This window comes from Volvox carteri, assembly GCF_000143455.1.
Source record: "Volvox carteri f. nagariensis unplaced genomic scaffold VOLCAscaffold_5, whole genome shotgun sequence".
NCBI lineage: Eukaryota > Viridiplantae > Chlorophyta > Chlorophyceae > Chlamydomonadales > Volvocaceae > Volvox > Volvox carteri.
Window position 1 is genome coordinate 207,290 of NW_003307548.1, and position 12,396 is coordinate 219,685.

Consider the following 12,396-nt stretch of genomic DNA (forward strand, 5'->3'; position numbering starts at 1 on the left):
TATCCTAGCTTCGTAGAGCTGACAAGCCGCTGTCTGATGCCCATGGCCATACCTTTAGGGAAAGGCTAGACAGCGTGGGGCTGTAGGCGCTGCACGAGCGGTAAAGGATTATTTTATCGCTACCCCTCCTCAACTCAAAATCTGGACGAAGCCAGCGTGTTACAGTCTGTTACAGTCGCTAGCCTTTGAATGCAACGTGGCTGCCGATCGGGAAAAGTGAAAGATTCCGCGGTCGTTTCTTCCTCAAAGCGCAAAATTCAGTCCAATAGTGCCCGGACACTGCACCAAGGGAGCTCTGTCGACGCAGGCTTGACCCTCATTGCATGGCCCTCAATCTGTACATCCTAACCGCAAAGCATCCACGCAAGAGACGTCACCCCCCGGGTTAACAGAGCCCCGCGCGAATCGTCCATGGCATCCCGAGGCGCCTCACATGGCTTCACATGGCGTGGAAACCGTCGCCTGGGAATTGCAGCGTGGGCGCATGGGAGACCCCTCAAAAACCCCGCCCCCTGTTCATGGCAACCCCGGCAAATAAATAAATAAATGAAAGAAGCGCAGTCCCGGCAGCGGCCTGGTCTACAGCTTTGGTGTGCCAATACCCACATGCCGCATTCCTCGCTCAATAGTGTGAAGCTCGCGCAGCACTCGTATGCCACCGTACAGCACTCGCATGGCACCGTGTCTGAGCGCTAACCTACCATGCATTTTCACATTCACAGCCGCCGCTCCAAGCTTAGAAATCTACACATATCTGTGGCCAATAAAAATCCAAATATTCTTCGTTGGAATGCATTGGTATCTTTGAACATTGAATATAATGTAAAACGAAGGGAACAACTTCCATATTCTTACAGCGGCTCCACTTACGCAAAGCCTGCTGCCTCAGGGAACCGCCCCAACGAACCCAACCTCGACTTAGTCAACCAAATCGAAATCGTTAGTTCATCGGAACTCCGAAGTTTCAGTCCTTTTCCATCCACCGCCCTGCTCAACGCCAATTGTGCAATGCTTGTCTCTCGTCTCGGGCGGGTGGAGGTCTTGGGGGCCCTAGGTTTCGGTTTATGGTTTCAAATTACGAGGCGGCGGATATACTCCCTCGTAAAAGGACCGCCGTAGACCTTCCAATCGGGAAACTGCCAGCGCCGCCGCGGCAGCACCCAACGCCCAAACCGCCGCCCGGACCATATGCGTCACACCAGTGGGATCCAGCGGACCCGCCACCGTGGCTGCTAGGCCCACCAAGGCTGACCCGACAGCGGCAACAGCATCGCCAGGCGCTGCCGCTGCTGCCGCCGCACCAGCCGCTGTCGCCGTCGACGCGGCAGCCACGCCGACGGCCGCACAGAAGAGGGACATCGCGCCCGCCGCCAGCTGTACAGCACCAGCGACGGCACGCACGGCGGCGATAAGTTTGAGCCCCCGCTGGCACGTGGCGCAGTTTTCGGTGTGCTGGCTGTATCGGTCGAGCAGCTCCTTCCGACTAAGGCGCGCACCCAGGGCCTCCACGAAACCCGCATCAGTGCCACCAAAAGGACCACCGCCGCCGTACTTTTGGATCCAGCGGTTGAAAGCAATGACGTACGTGTCGGCTTGCGAGGGCATGTAGCACACCTGGAGAGACCACGCGGCGGGAAGTTACCGGGCACGAGGTGCGGCTCTGGGCATCTCTTCGTGCATGCATGAACCGTCCACACCATTTTAAACATATCGCCACACTTACACCCACACCCGTATCACCCCAACACCACACACACACACATGCATACATACAAACACATGCAAACACATACAGACGCACGCACGGCCCACCTGCGAGTGCGTCAGTCCCGCTGCCCTCCTCCTGGCCAGCTCCTCCTCTCCTAGGTGCAGGAAAATCTGGTCATCCTCGAGCAGCACGTGGGAGGACACGTGCGACCACCAGTCCGGCAGGGAGCTGCAGGGGGGCCCCACACAGCAGGGAAGGACCAGAGCAGGTGTTGTGGTCATTGGAGCGGCAGAACAAGCGGGTGCAACAGGCGCACAGCGGAGAGAAAGGCAGGACGACAGAAGCTTGCAAGGCTGAGCAGCCGCTGAGCGCACCCACAGACGGAACCGCACCACTGTCCTCCCTTTTCAACGACCTCCCACCTCACTGGGACTCTTGCCCTCGCTGAGCACCAGCCCGTGGCCTACACGAGTCTGTTCCTCGACATTCCCATCCCCCCGTCCTGCCGACCCGGGCTGGCCTCGTGTCTCAGGCGCACGTACCTGAAGACAAGCTGTGGTATCGGGTTATTGAATCGGAGGATATTTCGGTTGATGAGGCGGCACTTGCCGGGGCGCATGGGCACTGCGGGGCGCAGCAGGAGGAGGGAAAGACGGGGGAGATGGGGGAAGACGAGCGACGAACGAGTGAAGCTGATGCCAAAGGGGGAGAAAGGGGAGAGGGGGGAGAAGAGGACACAAACAGGGACAAGGGGTCGACACGGGAGCATGACATTGCTGCACACAGGCAAGGAATATGAACTGTCCATGTTCCAGCCGCGAAAGCCGCGAAGCCCCCCGGCTGACGGGGACGACAGCGGCCCCGTTCCGGAAAACAAGCCATGGAGGGGCTGGAGCACCAGCAGCTACTGCTGCTGCTGCTACTTGCTGCAGCACCAAGCGAGCATCACAGCGTAGGAGCGCTTTCTGCCCCAATAGCATCAGCAATAGCTAAAACCACATTAACCGCCACAACCACAACGACCACAGATGCCGCAGCTACTGCCCAGCAACAAGCCTCCCTGACTGTAACCGAAAGCAGTTGGCACCGGCACCGACTTAACGTGGCATGGGGCCACAGGGGACACCACAGAGTCGCGTCCCCCTCCTCCAGCTTACCAGCATACACCACTGTCATTGCGGAAAAGCCCTTGGCGTCCAGGCGGTTGCGCATGAAGGCCGGAGCGGTGAAGACTGTGGACTGCGGACCCAGCTTGCCGGCACGGGGCCCTGGGGCCCCAGAGGTGGGGGGGAGGCGAGCTCCGGAGCTTAGCTAGGGAGTCAGTACAGTTCCTAGGGAGATCTATGGTCCGTACGCCGCACCCGAACCTGCTAACCAAGTGAACTCTACACGGCAGAACGGGAAGGGATGCAGACCCACATCACCCATCATGCTGGGATGACCCAGCTGCCTGCTCCGTGCCGATATCCGAGACACTCATGCGGCCGTTCGATGACCCACGGGACACCTCCCTCACTTCAATATACACCATTGCGACCTCACCCGTCTTCCATACTCCCGTAAACCCGCGCTCCGATAGCGGCGTCACCAGCTTCAGGTCGTACAGGCCCTGTGTGTACGAGTACGACAGTAACACATTTACGACGGTCATTAGGGCCGAGCATACGATGTAGTGAAGACAAGACATACATACGAGACATACAAGTATGGAGAACCGACGGAGCACATCGCTGGTACATACGTACATACACGCGTATTGGGTTCCCAAAGAAACACCGTCAAAGGCCACCAAGAATCCCAGCCGCGCCCAAGCTGCCCCCCACCATTTGCCCCGCCCCTCCTACATATACGTCTATTAACACGCACAATGGTGTTCCTGTTGCTCATGGAGGCATGGTGGGTGAAGGGCACGTGACTGGCGTCCAGCACGTTCTCCATCAGCGTTGACCAGTCATACGGCAGGTCGCGCCACACGTCCTACAGAAGGGCGGATGAGGGAAAGAGAAATTGCTTGGGAGGGAGCACTGCTTAAGACCTATCAGGGCTTATCAAAGAAGGGAGCCTTAAAAATGCAAGGGGGATGGCGTCCAAGGACGGACGCGACAGCCTCTCCGGTGCTCGCCCAAAACCCAATTATTCCCGGGGCCCCCCCATTTCCCCCCCACACACATGCCTTCAACTATACCCATTTCCGTACACGAAAAAGTGCAGAATCCACTGGATCTGGAACCTACCTGTGCAATCCATTTTCCGTTCGGCTCGTCCAGCTCCGGAACCAGCGGAATCCGTGTTTCCTCTGCCACCGCCTCTGCAAGCGCCTCGCCCAGGCAGCCGTTAGCAGCACCGTTAGGCAGCAGCGCAGATGGCAGCGGCCTGGGCAGCACGAACATCAGGCCCTGGCGCTCAGCAGCGTGGAAGGCCACCGCGCAGGCGCGCGGTGTATCAGACTTGCCTTGCTGCCAGTCGGAGCCGAACACGCAACGTGGGGGCCACAAACGAATGCACAGTGTTGTTGGGGATACACCGCTCAAGGCGGAAAGAAATATTAGCATGAAAACCACCGCGGGCGGGGAGAGGGTCACCCCGCGATGTAGCAACAAGCAGTAGCAGTAGTAGCAGCAGCAGCACTAGCAGCAGCGGTATCCCCACCTGCGGGACCACCTCGCAACGGCCCTGACTGTTAAAGGCCCAGCCGTGGTAGCCGCACTCCAGCAGTCCGGCCTTATTTATGCGGCCCTCACTGCGTAGGGGTGTACAGGTAGGGCCGATGGTTAGTGTATTAGTGTAAACGTGCTGGGGACCCTGTTGGCGCGGGAGGGGGAAAGTGAGGCAGCGTCAAGAGGAGCGCGGGGATGCGGACGTCATGTTCTAATTGGAACCCCACCCTGGAGTACAGATCTATCCTCCCCTCTGCTCCCCACCTCACTACCCTCATCCCGCTCTGTTGCCGCGCACCTTAGGGGCACCAGCCGGTGCGGGCACACGTCCTCAAACACGCGCCAGCTGGCTGCATTGGAGTCCCACCAGATGACCAGCGGGATGTTCAGCAGCACGAAGCGGTGCGGTCGGGACCTGTCCAGATCCCTGGTTGACGGTGCGTGGAGCGCAGTGATATAGGACTCTCAGAACAAGGATGAAAAGGAGGTGTTGTGGGAGCATAAACGGATGAGGGAGAAGCGGAAGCCAAGCCCGGGGAACCATAAAGCATTTGGCGAGGGGTGCATGGGGGTTTCGAACGGCTGACTGATGCCGGTGTGTTCTTAGCGGAGTATGCATCTAGGAAACCTAGAACAGGGCCATGAATTTGCCAACCCAAAAAGAGCGGATGGGACTTGCAATCAGCTAGGTCAGTGACAGCTTCCTGCCTGGTGTGGTCACAGCACAGGAAGCCAATTCAGCAAACCCATTGCGCCTGCGACTTACTTGGTGAATGCGACTGGGTACCATTCGTTAAACCAATCGATGCCGCTGTCACCCGGCAACAATGTCGCTAGGCCCAAATCATCTGCCTTCAGAGAATTAACAGATTCCACCGCGCGACAAGCCACGCCCCGCACTGCAGCATCCAACCTCTGAGAAGGATTCCAAATAAAGCCCTGCTGCACATAACCGTGCGGTGATCGCGTTCCTGATCGATCCACGTGCACTGCCTTTGCGCAAACAGAACATCTCCAATCCCAACTCCTTCCCTGAGGAACGCATTGTCGAAATGTTTGCATTGCGCTGTCTTATAGCCGTTATGTATAGACACACCTTAGCCCCAGCTAGGAAAAGAATCCGGGCAACGACCAGCGCCGAAACCGAACTTCTATTTTCTGCTGGAAAGCCTACCAAGGCAATCTGAGGGCTCCCAAAGGTTATGATTTGTTGCAACAAGGGCTTGGGCTCTTGTACGTCACCGCCTGCACACCTGCCAAATCCTGCAATAATCACCGTCCACTTTGCTCGCCTTAGCCTCGATAATCGTCAGGCAACCACAGGAGCCGACCACGCATAAACTGTTAACCTTGCACGTCTTACGCCGTAGATAATAGCATGAAAGCGCTGACGGGTGTAACGGGCCGAGCTGGAGAGGGTGTGACATCTTTGTCGCGGGGTCGTTCCCACCGGGAGTTCTTCATGATTTATCGTCGTGGTGAGGAGTTACGCACGTGTCTTAGTACATTCACAATCCATCTGGCTCAAATGCGTTTGCATTTACTTTGGGGCTTCCGGTTGCACAGGTGGCCAGGGTGCAGCTCGGAGCGGCGTGAGTCCGGCAACGAGCTCTATGCCTTGGACAGTAGGGAGAAGATGCATACGCACATATTCATCTGCTGGCGAGGTAGGAGCACAGGTAATTGAACCATACTTCAAGTTGCTTCTGATCGTGTTGCACCTGACCGATTTTTGCAGGCACCGCAAGAGCTTACAGCATCTACTGTAACGATTAAAGTTCCATATAGGGTCAACTACGGCGAAGTGCTTCGGGTGAGAGATGTTTCGAGGGCGGATGGTAGTTGCCAAACGGTAGACTAACCCCTTGCTTTGCTAGTGGGCATGGGCATAGCACGTATGCAATGTTCATGAATGAGTCCAAAGACTATTGCCATGTGCAGGTTGTTGGCTCTGGCAAAGTTCTCGGAGACTGGTCCGCTGACCGGGGGCTCCAGCTCATATGGACCGAAGGCGATGTGTGGACCGTCCAGGTGCCCATCAGCGCGGGCCACTACGAATTTAAGGTGAGGAAGCTACTTCGTGTGCGCCCATCAAGGGCACCAGGTTTTGGCCCTGGTTTCGGCGCCCGACCGCCTGGGTCGTTCATCATGGCATGACCTCGACGGAAGCAGTGGGGGAATATCACAAACGTCAACAGCGGCAGTCTGCTTTGGGGGATCTGTTTGGGGATCTCCCATAGGCTCCGTGGTCTGAGAGGTGCCTTGCGGTCTCAGGTAGACAGCTGCGTTCTATCTCCCAATGCCCCGCAAACATACCCGCTAGCCCCGCACCATGACGCCTTCCCCTCCGGCATGTCCATGGTCTGCACGGCAGTGCGTTGTATACAACCAGGCGACCAAATCTGTTGCGCGATGGGAGGACGGCGGCAACCGCATTTTGGATATTACTCGAGAGCTTGGCACCTGGGATGTGTCGTGTCAGTGGGGCGCAACCGCCGGTATGACCTCAACGTTTATTCCTAAGCCGCAACCGCCGCTCCCTGCCGCTTCTGAGCTGGAGCCAACTGCAACAGAAGCGACTACGTCAGGAGACGGGGTTGCGGGTACGGCATCGTGCACACACTCCTGGATAGGTTGACCCAGATGGTATAACCCAGATGGGGAGGATCAAAATTTGGCTTTCTTTTGGTTGCCCGCACCTTGTCTGAGAAATGCCGTGTGCAGGGGTTGTGACGAAGTTTGGCCATTGTTTGGAAACAGCGTGGAATTTTACCTGCGCTGTGCGCTGTGTGTGCGGGGTGCCTGCGCGTGTTGGGGTTCTATCGGAAGGCTAGGATGCATTCGATCGATTCTTTATTTCTTAAGTACGCAATACAAACACCATCGTGCACATGACCCCGCAGCTGCGGAGGAGGAGCTCTCAACACTCATGGCGTTGTCCGAAACAGGAATCGATGCGAACAAGGTAGGCCATGCACTTGATCACGATGCGTGGAATCAGACTGCCGCACGCTGGGCACGCGGGTATCCGCTATACGGGTGATTTCCCGCTATACATGGCGCTGAAGTTTTGTGCGATAGTTTCTATAAATCGTCCTTGAAGCGTCACGGCACTGTCGATGCCGTAGCACCGCATGTGGCGTAGAGTAAGGCCCTGTAGTTCCGTGTTGAGTCTGTTAAGCTGCAGTCGTAACGCTTGACCGAGCAGTACCTTGCTCATTTCTCGCTCCCTGCACCTCGCCGATGGCTGCGGAAGGTCGACGACGTGGCCTTGCAAGTTGAAGCCGTGCCGCAAGTGGCGTCCGTGGATGCTCCAGCGCGAAGTAGCGGTGATGCCGCCGACACCGCTGTCGCCGGCACCTCTTCCTCCTCCTCCACCGGCGGCGGCGGCAGCGCTGCACTCCTGCTCTTCGCGACGGTTGCTGCAGCGGGCGCGGTGGCGGCAGTTGCGTTCCTGGGGCCGAGCGGCCTGGACAAGTCTATTCTTGGGGCTCGGGCGGGAGTGGCGGTCAGCACCACCTTGCAACAGTCGTCCCTGGCCGGGGAGCAGGTGCGTGCGCAGCTTCAGTCCCAGCTGGCGACGCTGGCGGGACACGTGTCAGCGGTGCAGCCGACGGTTCAGGCGCAGATGGTGAGCTTGCACGGAAGCGTGGCAGATGGACGGACGTCGCTGCAGCCGATGGTGCAAAGCAGTGTGTCGTACGTGCGGAGCCAGTCGACGGCAGCATCGGGGGATGCATTTGCAAGTACGGTAGAGATGGGGGCGCGGGCATCGGAGCGTCAGGGCTGAAGTTGCGAGTTATGGAGAAGGGGCAAGTGGCCCACATGTACGTATTTTGTTTGGGTGTCAAGTGAGGAGAGACGGCGAGGGGTCTCTTCGCAAACGCCGTGTGTGGAGAATTAATCCACGGAGTTGCCTATACTGGAAAATGCTCTATCGTCAATAGGACGAGGACAACAGAAAGAGTCGCCCATCTTGCTTTTGCAGTGAGTGCGGTGCATTTCGTCCTTTGCGGAGAGAAAATTAGCATGGATTTCGCAGGGCTGCGTTGCTTCATAATTACATTTGATGGAGTGTCAGCGAGTGCAAGTGAGAGCGGTAAGTTAGGACGCTGGGATTGAGAGCGGAATTATGCTATATGTGTATCTATCTGCGTATGTAGACTGCTTCTGTAGCTATATGCCGTAGTGGAATGCCGCTATGGCGAAAAAAGTATAGCCCGAAGGTGGCTTTTTAAGAATACCCAGCAGTGAGCAGCAGAGGCAGTGCACATGGAGGCACGGGGCCTCCTTTTTTTGGCCGCTATGGCCGCAAATGTATTTATTTTTCTTGAAGAGTGCAGATGTCATTTTGTACTTCGGGCCTAGCTTGAGCTGAAGGCTTGGCGTCAGGCTATTCCCTTCCTGTGACGAGACCCGCGAGCAGTACTTCTAGACAGGTATGCTTGCTCTCCACTGCGAGAGAAGTCTGCACGGACGGCCCCCGCACTTGTGCGAACCTTGTAACTAACTTGCAGGCAGAAGGCGAATGCTGATGCCCACGCGGGGCCCATGGGTCGTCCCCCATGCGACGCGTTTCGTAAGCAGTTTGTGCTGTATGCTGTTTTCGTACAGTACTGTACCTGGCTTGTGGCGGTAGCCCTCGTATGTTCGGTACAAATCTCTCAAAGCAAGGAGGTGGATAGCAAACTCGGTAACTTTGCCTCGAATCTTTTTATCACAAAATCACACGGTTACAGTTACTGTAAAAATAACCACAGAAAACTCTCATGTCTAGGGCTCGAGGTTTTGAGAGTGCTTAATCGTACGACTTCTCGGCGGTCCTTGTAAGCTTCTACACAAATGCACGTCAACAGGGTCTATGGTGCACACGAGTAAATTCATAAAGAAATTATTTCGGACATAGTAGTGCATGTATTAAAGACAGCATTGATATCTCCGTCACCGCGTTGAATTTTGGAGCGCTCAGGTCAAGGCTGTAAGGTGTTGCCCGGATCAGGACTGCAGCGATGTCCGATACTGAGAATGATGCCCCTGCCTTGGTAAGAAAAAGGGGACTATCTGCCTGCACTTCCTGCTGTTTTGCCTGCATTTCATGTCCCAGAACCGTCAAGCCTAGCATACGCATTAGCCAGCAAGGTAAAAAAATGCCAACATTTACCTACAGGATAATGGTGATGCTGAAGAAGCAGGTGATGTAATAAGGCCTGTGACAGCAGGCACTGATGTGCTCGAGGATGGAGGTGTCGGTGACGAGTATGGAGATGCTTCGAGGCCCGTAACAGCTGGCGAAAGCAACTTTGCTGAGGGTGATGAGGGGGCTGCCGGAGGGGACGCTGAGCCAGACGCCGAGGACAGGCCACCGTCCGCAAGGCCCGGTTCCGCAAGGCCGCAATCTGCCAGGCCCGATTCAGCCAAGCCCGAGGCGGCGCGGCCGCCGTCCGCAAGGCCGCCCTCGGCATCCCCCGATGCTGCTCGGCCGCCGTCCGCAAGGCCATCTTCCGCCCGGCCGTTTTCTGCGAGACCTGCGTCTGCAAGCGCAACCCCGCCCGCTGATGGCCAGTATGCAGCCCAAGCGGAGGGCGCTGAGGTGGAGGCGGAAGGAGGGGATGGCCCTAAGCCCACTGACGACACTGGGGCAGATGCTACTACGCCGGAAGCCGAAGAAGACAAGGGCGCAGGCGCAGGCGAGGGTTCCGGTGAGGAGCCACAAGGCTCAAACCATAGCCACCACCCTGATGTGATCACCGATATCAACCAGAGCCCCGAGGCGCGTGCAGAGGTGGACGAGATAGCGCAGCAGCAAGCGAAAGAGGTATGCATGTCGAAGGCCGACCAAGGCTTATCGGATAATGTCTTCCTGCAAGCCAAGGTGCATTTACCTTGCCCCCTATCGCTATGTCGACAGCACGGCTTGGAAACCTCATGTAAAGGACAATGCCTTAAATAAAGAGGTTGCCGCGCGGCAGGGGTACACGTCTGCCTTCAGGCATTAGCCAGGGCGGTTGTTGATCTTCACGAAGATGGCTTTCCACCAAACAGGGCATGGCTCAGTACCTGGTAGCCCCTGCAACTGCCCAAGCTAATTTGGGGAATCGATTGCGCGCGCAATGATTCGTGCTTTGCCCTGCTCTGTGTAGGCCATCCCTGACGCTACATGGCAGTAAGCATGCCCCGCATACTTTGTAATGCAGGTAATTCGCTCGCGCCAGAGCAGTGCCTGCAGCGTGCGTAAGGCTGGTGAGGAAGAGAAGCGCCGCAGCTCCGCCAGCAACACCAGCGTCAGGTCTGGACCCCCCTCACGGCAGGGCCCAGCGGAGTCGCTGGCCAATATGGCGATGCAGCCGCCCTCGCCCTCCAAGATCAAGACTGGACCCTGGCTTACGGGAACCTACCGCCTGCCGAAGTCGGTGAGTGGAACGGCGCGGTCACATGGCACAGGGTTCCTCCGCGGAGAGAAGATTCCGGAGGCAAGAGCTCGACCCATTTAACAGAAAAAGGGCAAGAGTGAAGTGTGTCAGGTCGCCACCGCCTGCAGCTGGTTTTTGCATGCAAATATGGTGTCTTGGGGGGCCCCCAACATTGAATTACCGACTAGTCGTTCGCTTGGCATTGTAGGGCAAAATCATCACCGGCGAGGAGCTGTGCGATGCTCTGGAACGGATGACCAACGCCTACATCGACAAATACACTAGGGAAAAGGGCCCAAGCCTCACCAAAGAGATTGCGCCAGGTGCCGCCACTGTGTTCAACACGAAGAGGCTGAGCCAGGTATAGTTACAAGTTGGGCACAAAGAGGTTGAGCGTAAAGCGATGCTGTGAAACCATGCTGTGGCATGTTCTAAATCGTGTTCGACGTCGACGTCGTAGAACGTTTGCTGAATGTTCAGCAAGGAGTCTAGCTTTGCAGTGGTTATTCAGTCTCGGCATCGGCCGCATGTCGCACAAAGCGCGTCTGTATAAGCGACTGGACCCAAACGAATGCGATTTGCCACGTCTTGCCACTGCCGCGCCTTCCACCGTCGCCACGCATCGGCAAGACACTGCAACAGACCCATCGGCAAGAGACGTGAAGTACATTCTATGTGAGATTTCCTCTCTGCAGGCCTCGTACCATGACCCGGCCTATGTTCCGGACTCCTGATGCCGTGCAGGACGAGTACGACACCATGATTGCCCGCCTGTATAAGCCGAAGGACCGCAATGTGGCGGACGGCGACCGAATCCAGCTCATCACGCTCCGATTTGGAGACGACGGCCAGGAGCAATGGGTCCCAGTCAAGACGGTGAGATAGCCCTTAGCTGCGTCTGTTTCTGTGCATTGGTTTCCATTTGGGTTTCTTGCATCTTCTCACCTGCTTGCTCAATTATGTGCACCTTGGACCTGGTTTCGTCCATATGTACACTTCACCGTTCCCTAGGTCCCTGGATTTCGCTGACATTCAGCTGTGAACCCCGGCCGATAGGTGAGCGCCGAGGAGCAGCAGGCGTACATGTGCGAGTTGTACCAGCGCTGCTTGGACAACCGTAAGAAGACGAAGGAGGATTTGGCGGCCAAATACCTGAAACCTTTGGGTCCTCCCCGCAAGAAATGAAGTGTAGATGCATGGTCCTGGAAAGATGACTTCGGTGACCTGTCCATACAGGACTTTTCCAGACTGTGCCACGAAGAATGTTTTTTTCTCCTTTCGTCGCTTGCAGAGATGGTCTGTTTTGGATACGGTGTCGAAAATCACATCGTTTAGGAGCGGCGTTACATATTATGGATAGCGGAATAACCCTAGTTACGGTGGAGGTGACATGAGGTGTGTCGTACGAACTGGGCAAATCCCCGTGAGGAAGCGACTAATGGCAGGTGGCACGTCTCTGTGTCTGAAATGCAAGGACTCTGGCGACCTTTGTGATGCGCCTAAAGTATGGCGCTGAAACTGTTAATTGTGCGTGTAACGACCTACATTGAAGCAAATGTATCGTACCGGTCGGGTACGAGCTGGCAGTCAGGTTGCTCCTCCTTCACAGTTTTCCTGTATA

At 56.5% G+C, this 12,396-nt stretch overlaps 2 protein-coding genes across 2 annotated transcripts; one reads left to right on the plus strand and one right to left on the minus strand.

The window, feature by feature from the left end:
- Positions 1 to 1,062: 1,062 nt before the first annotated feature.
- On the minus strand, positions 1,063 to 5,155 carry VOLCADRAFT_87282 (uncharacterized protein; the record flags this gene model as incomplete). The annotated part of the gene is made up of 10 exons (XM_002947137.1): positions 1,063 to 1,614; positions 1,813 to 1,936; positions 2,251 to 2,332; positions 2,866 to 2,976; positions 3,251 to 3,317; positions 3,575 to 3,685; positions 3,943 to 4,164; positions 4,358 to 4,510; positions 4,630 to 4,827; positions 5,132 to 5,155. 10 exons carry the CDS (start codon positions 5,153 to 5,155, stop codon positions 1,063 to 1,065), a joined length of 1,644 nt encoding a protein of 547 aa, XP_002947183.1.
- A 588-nt stretch (positions 5,156 to 5,743) lies between these two features.
- Positions 5,744 to 12,328, plus strand: VOLCADRAFT_103274 (uncharacterized protein; the record flags this gene model as incomplete). Its single annotated transcript, XM_002947003.1, has 12 exons — positions 5,744 to 5,843; positions 5,932 to 5,957; positions 6,104 to 6,178; positions 6,307 to 6,429; positions 6,740 to 6,968; positions 7,269 to 7,330; positions 7,622 to 7,996; positions 9,533 to 10,237; positions 10,560 to 10,775; positions 10,984 to 11,136; positions 11,520 to 11,651; positions 11,832 to 12,328. 12 exons carry the CDS (start codon positions 5,744 to 5,746, stop codon positions 11,958 to 11,960), a joined length of 2,325 nt encoding a protein of 774 aa, XP_002947049.1. The 3' UTR covers positions 11,961 to 12,328.
- Positions 12,329 to 12,396: the final 68 nt, after the last annotated feature.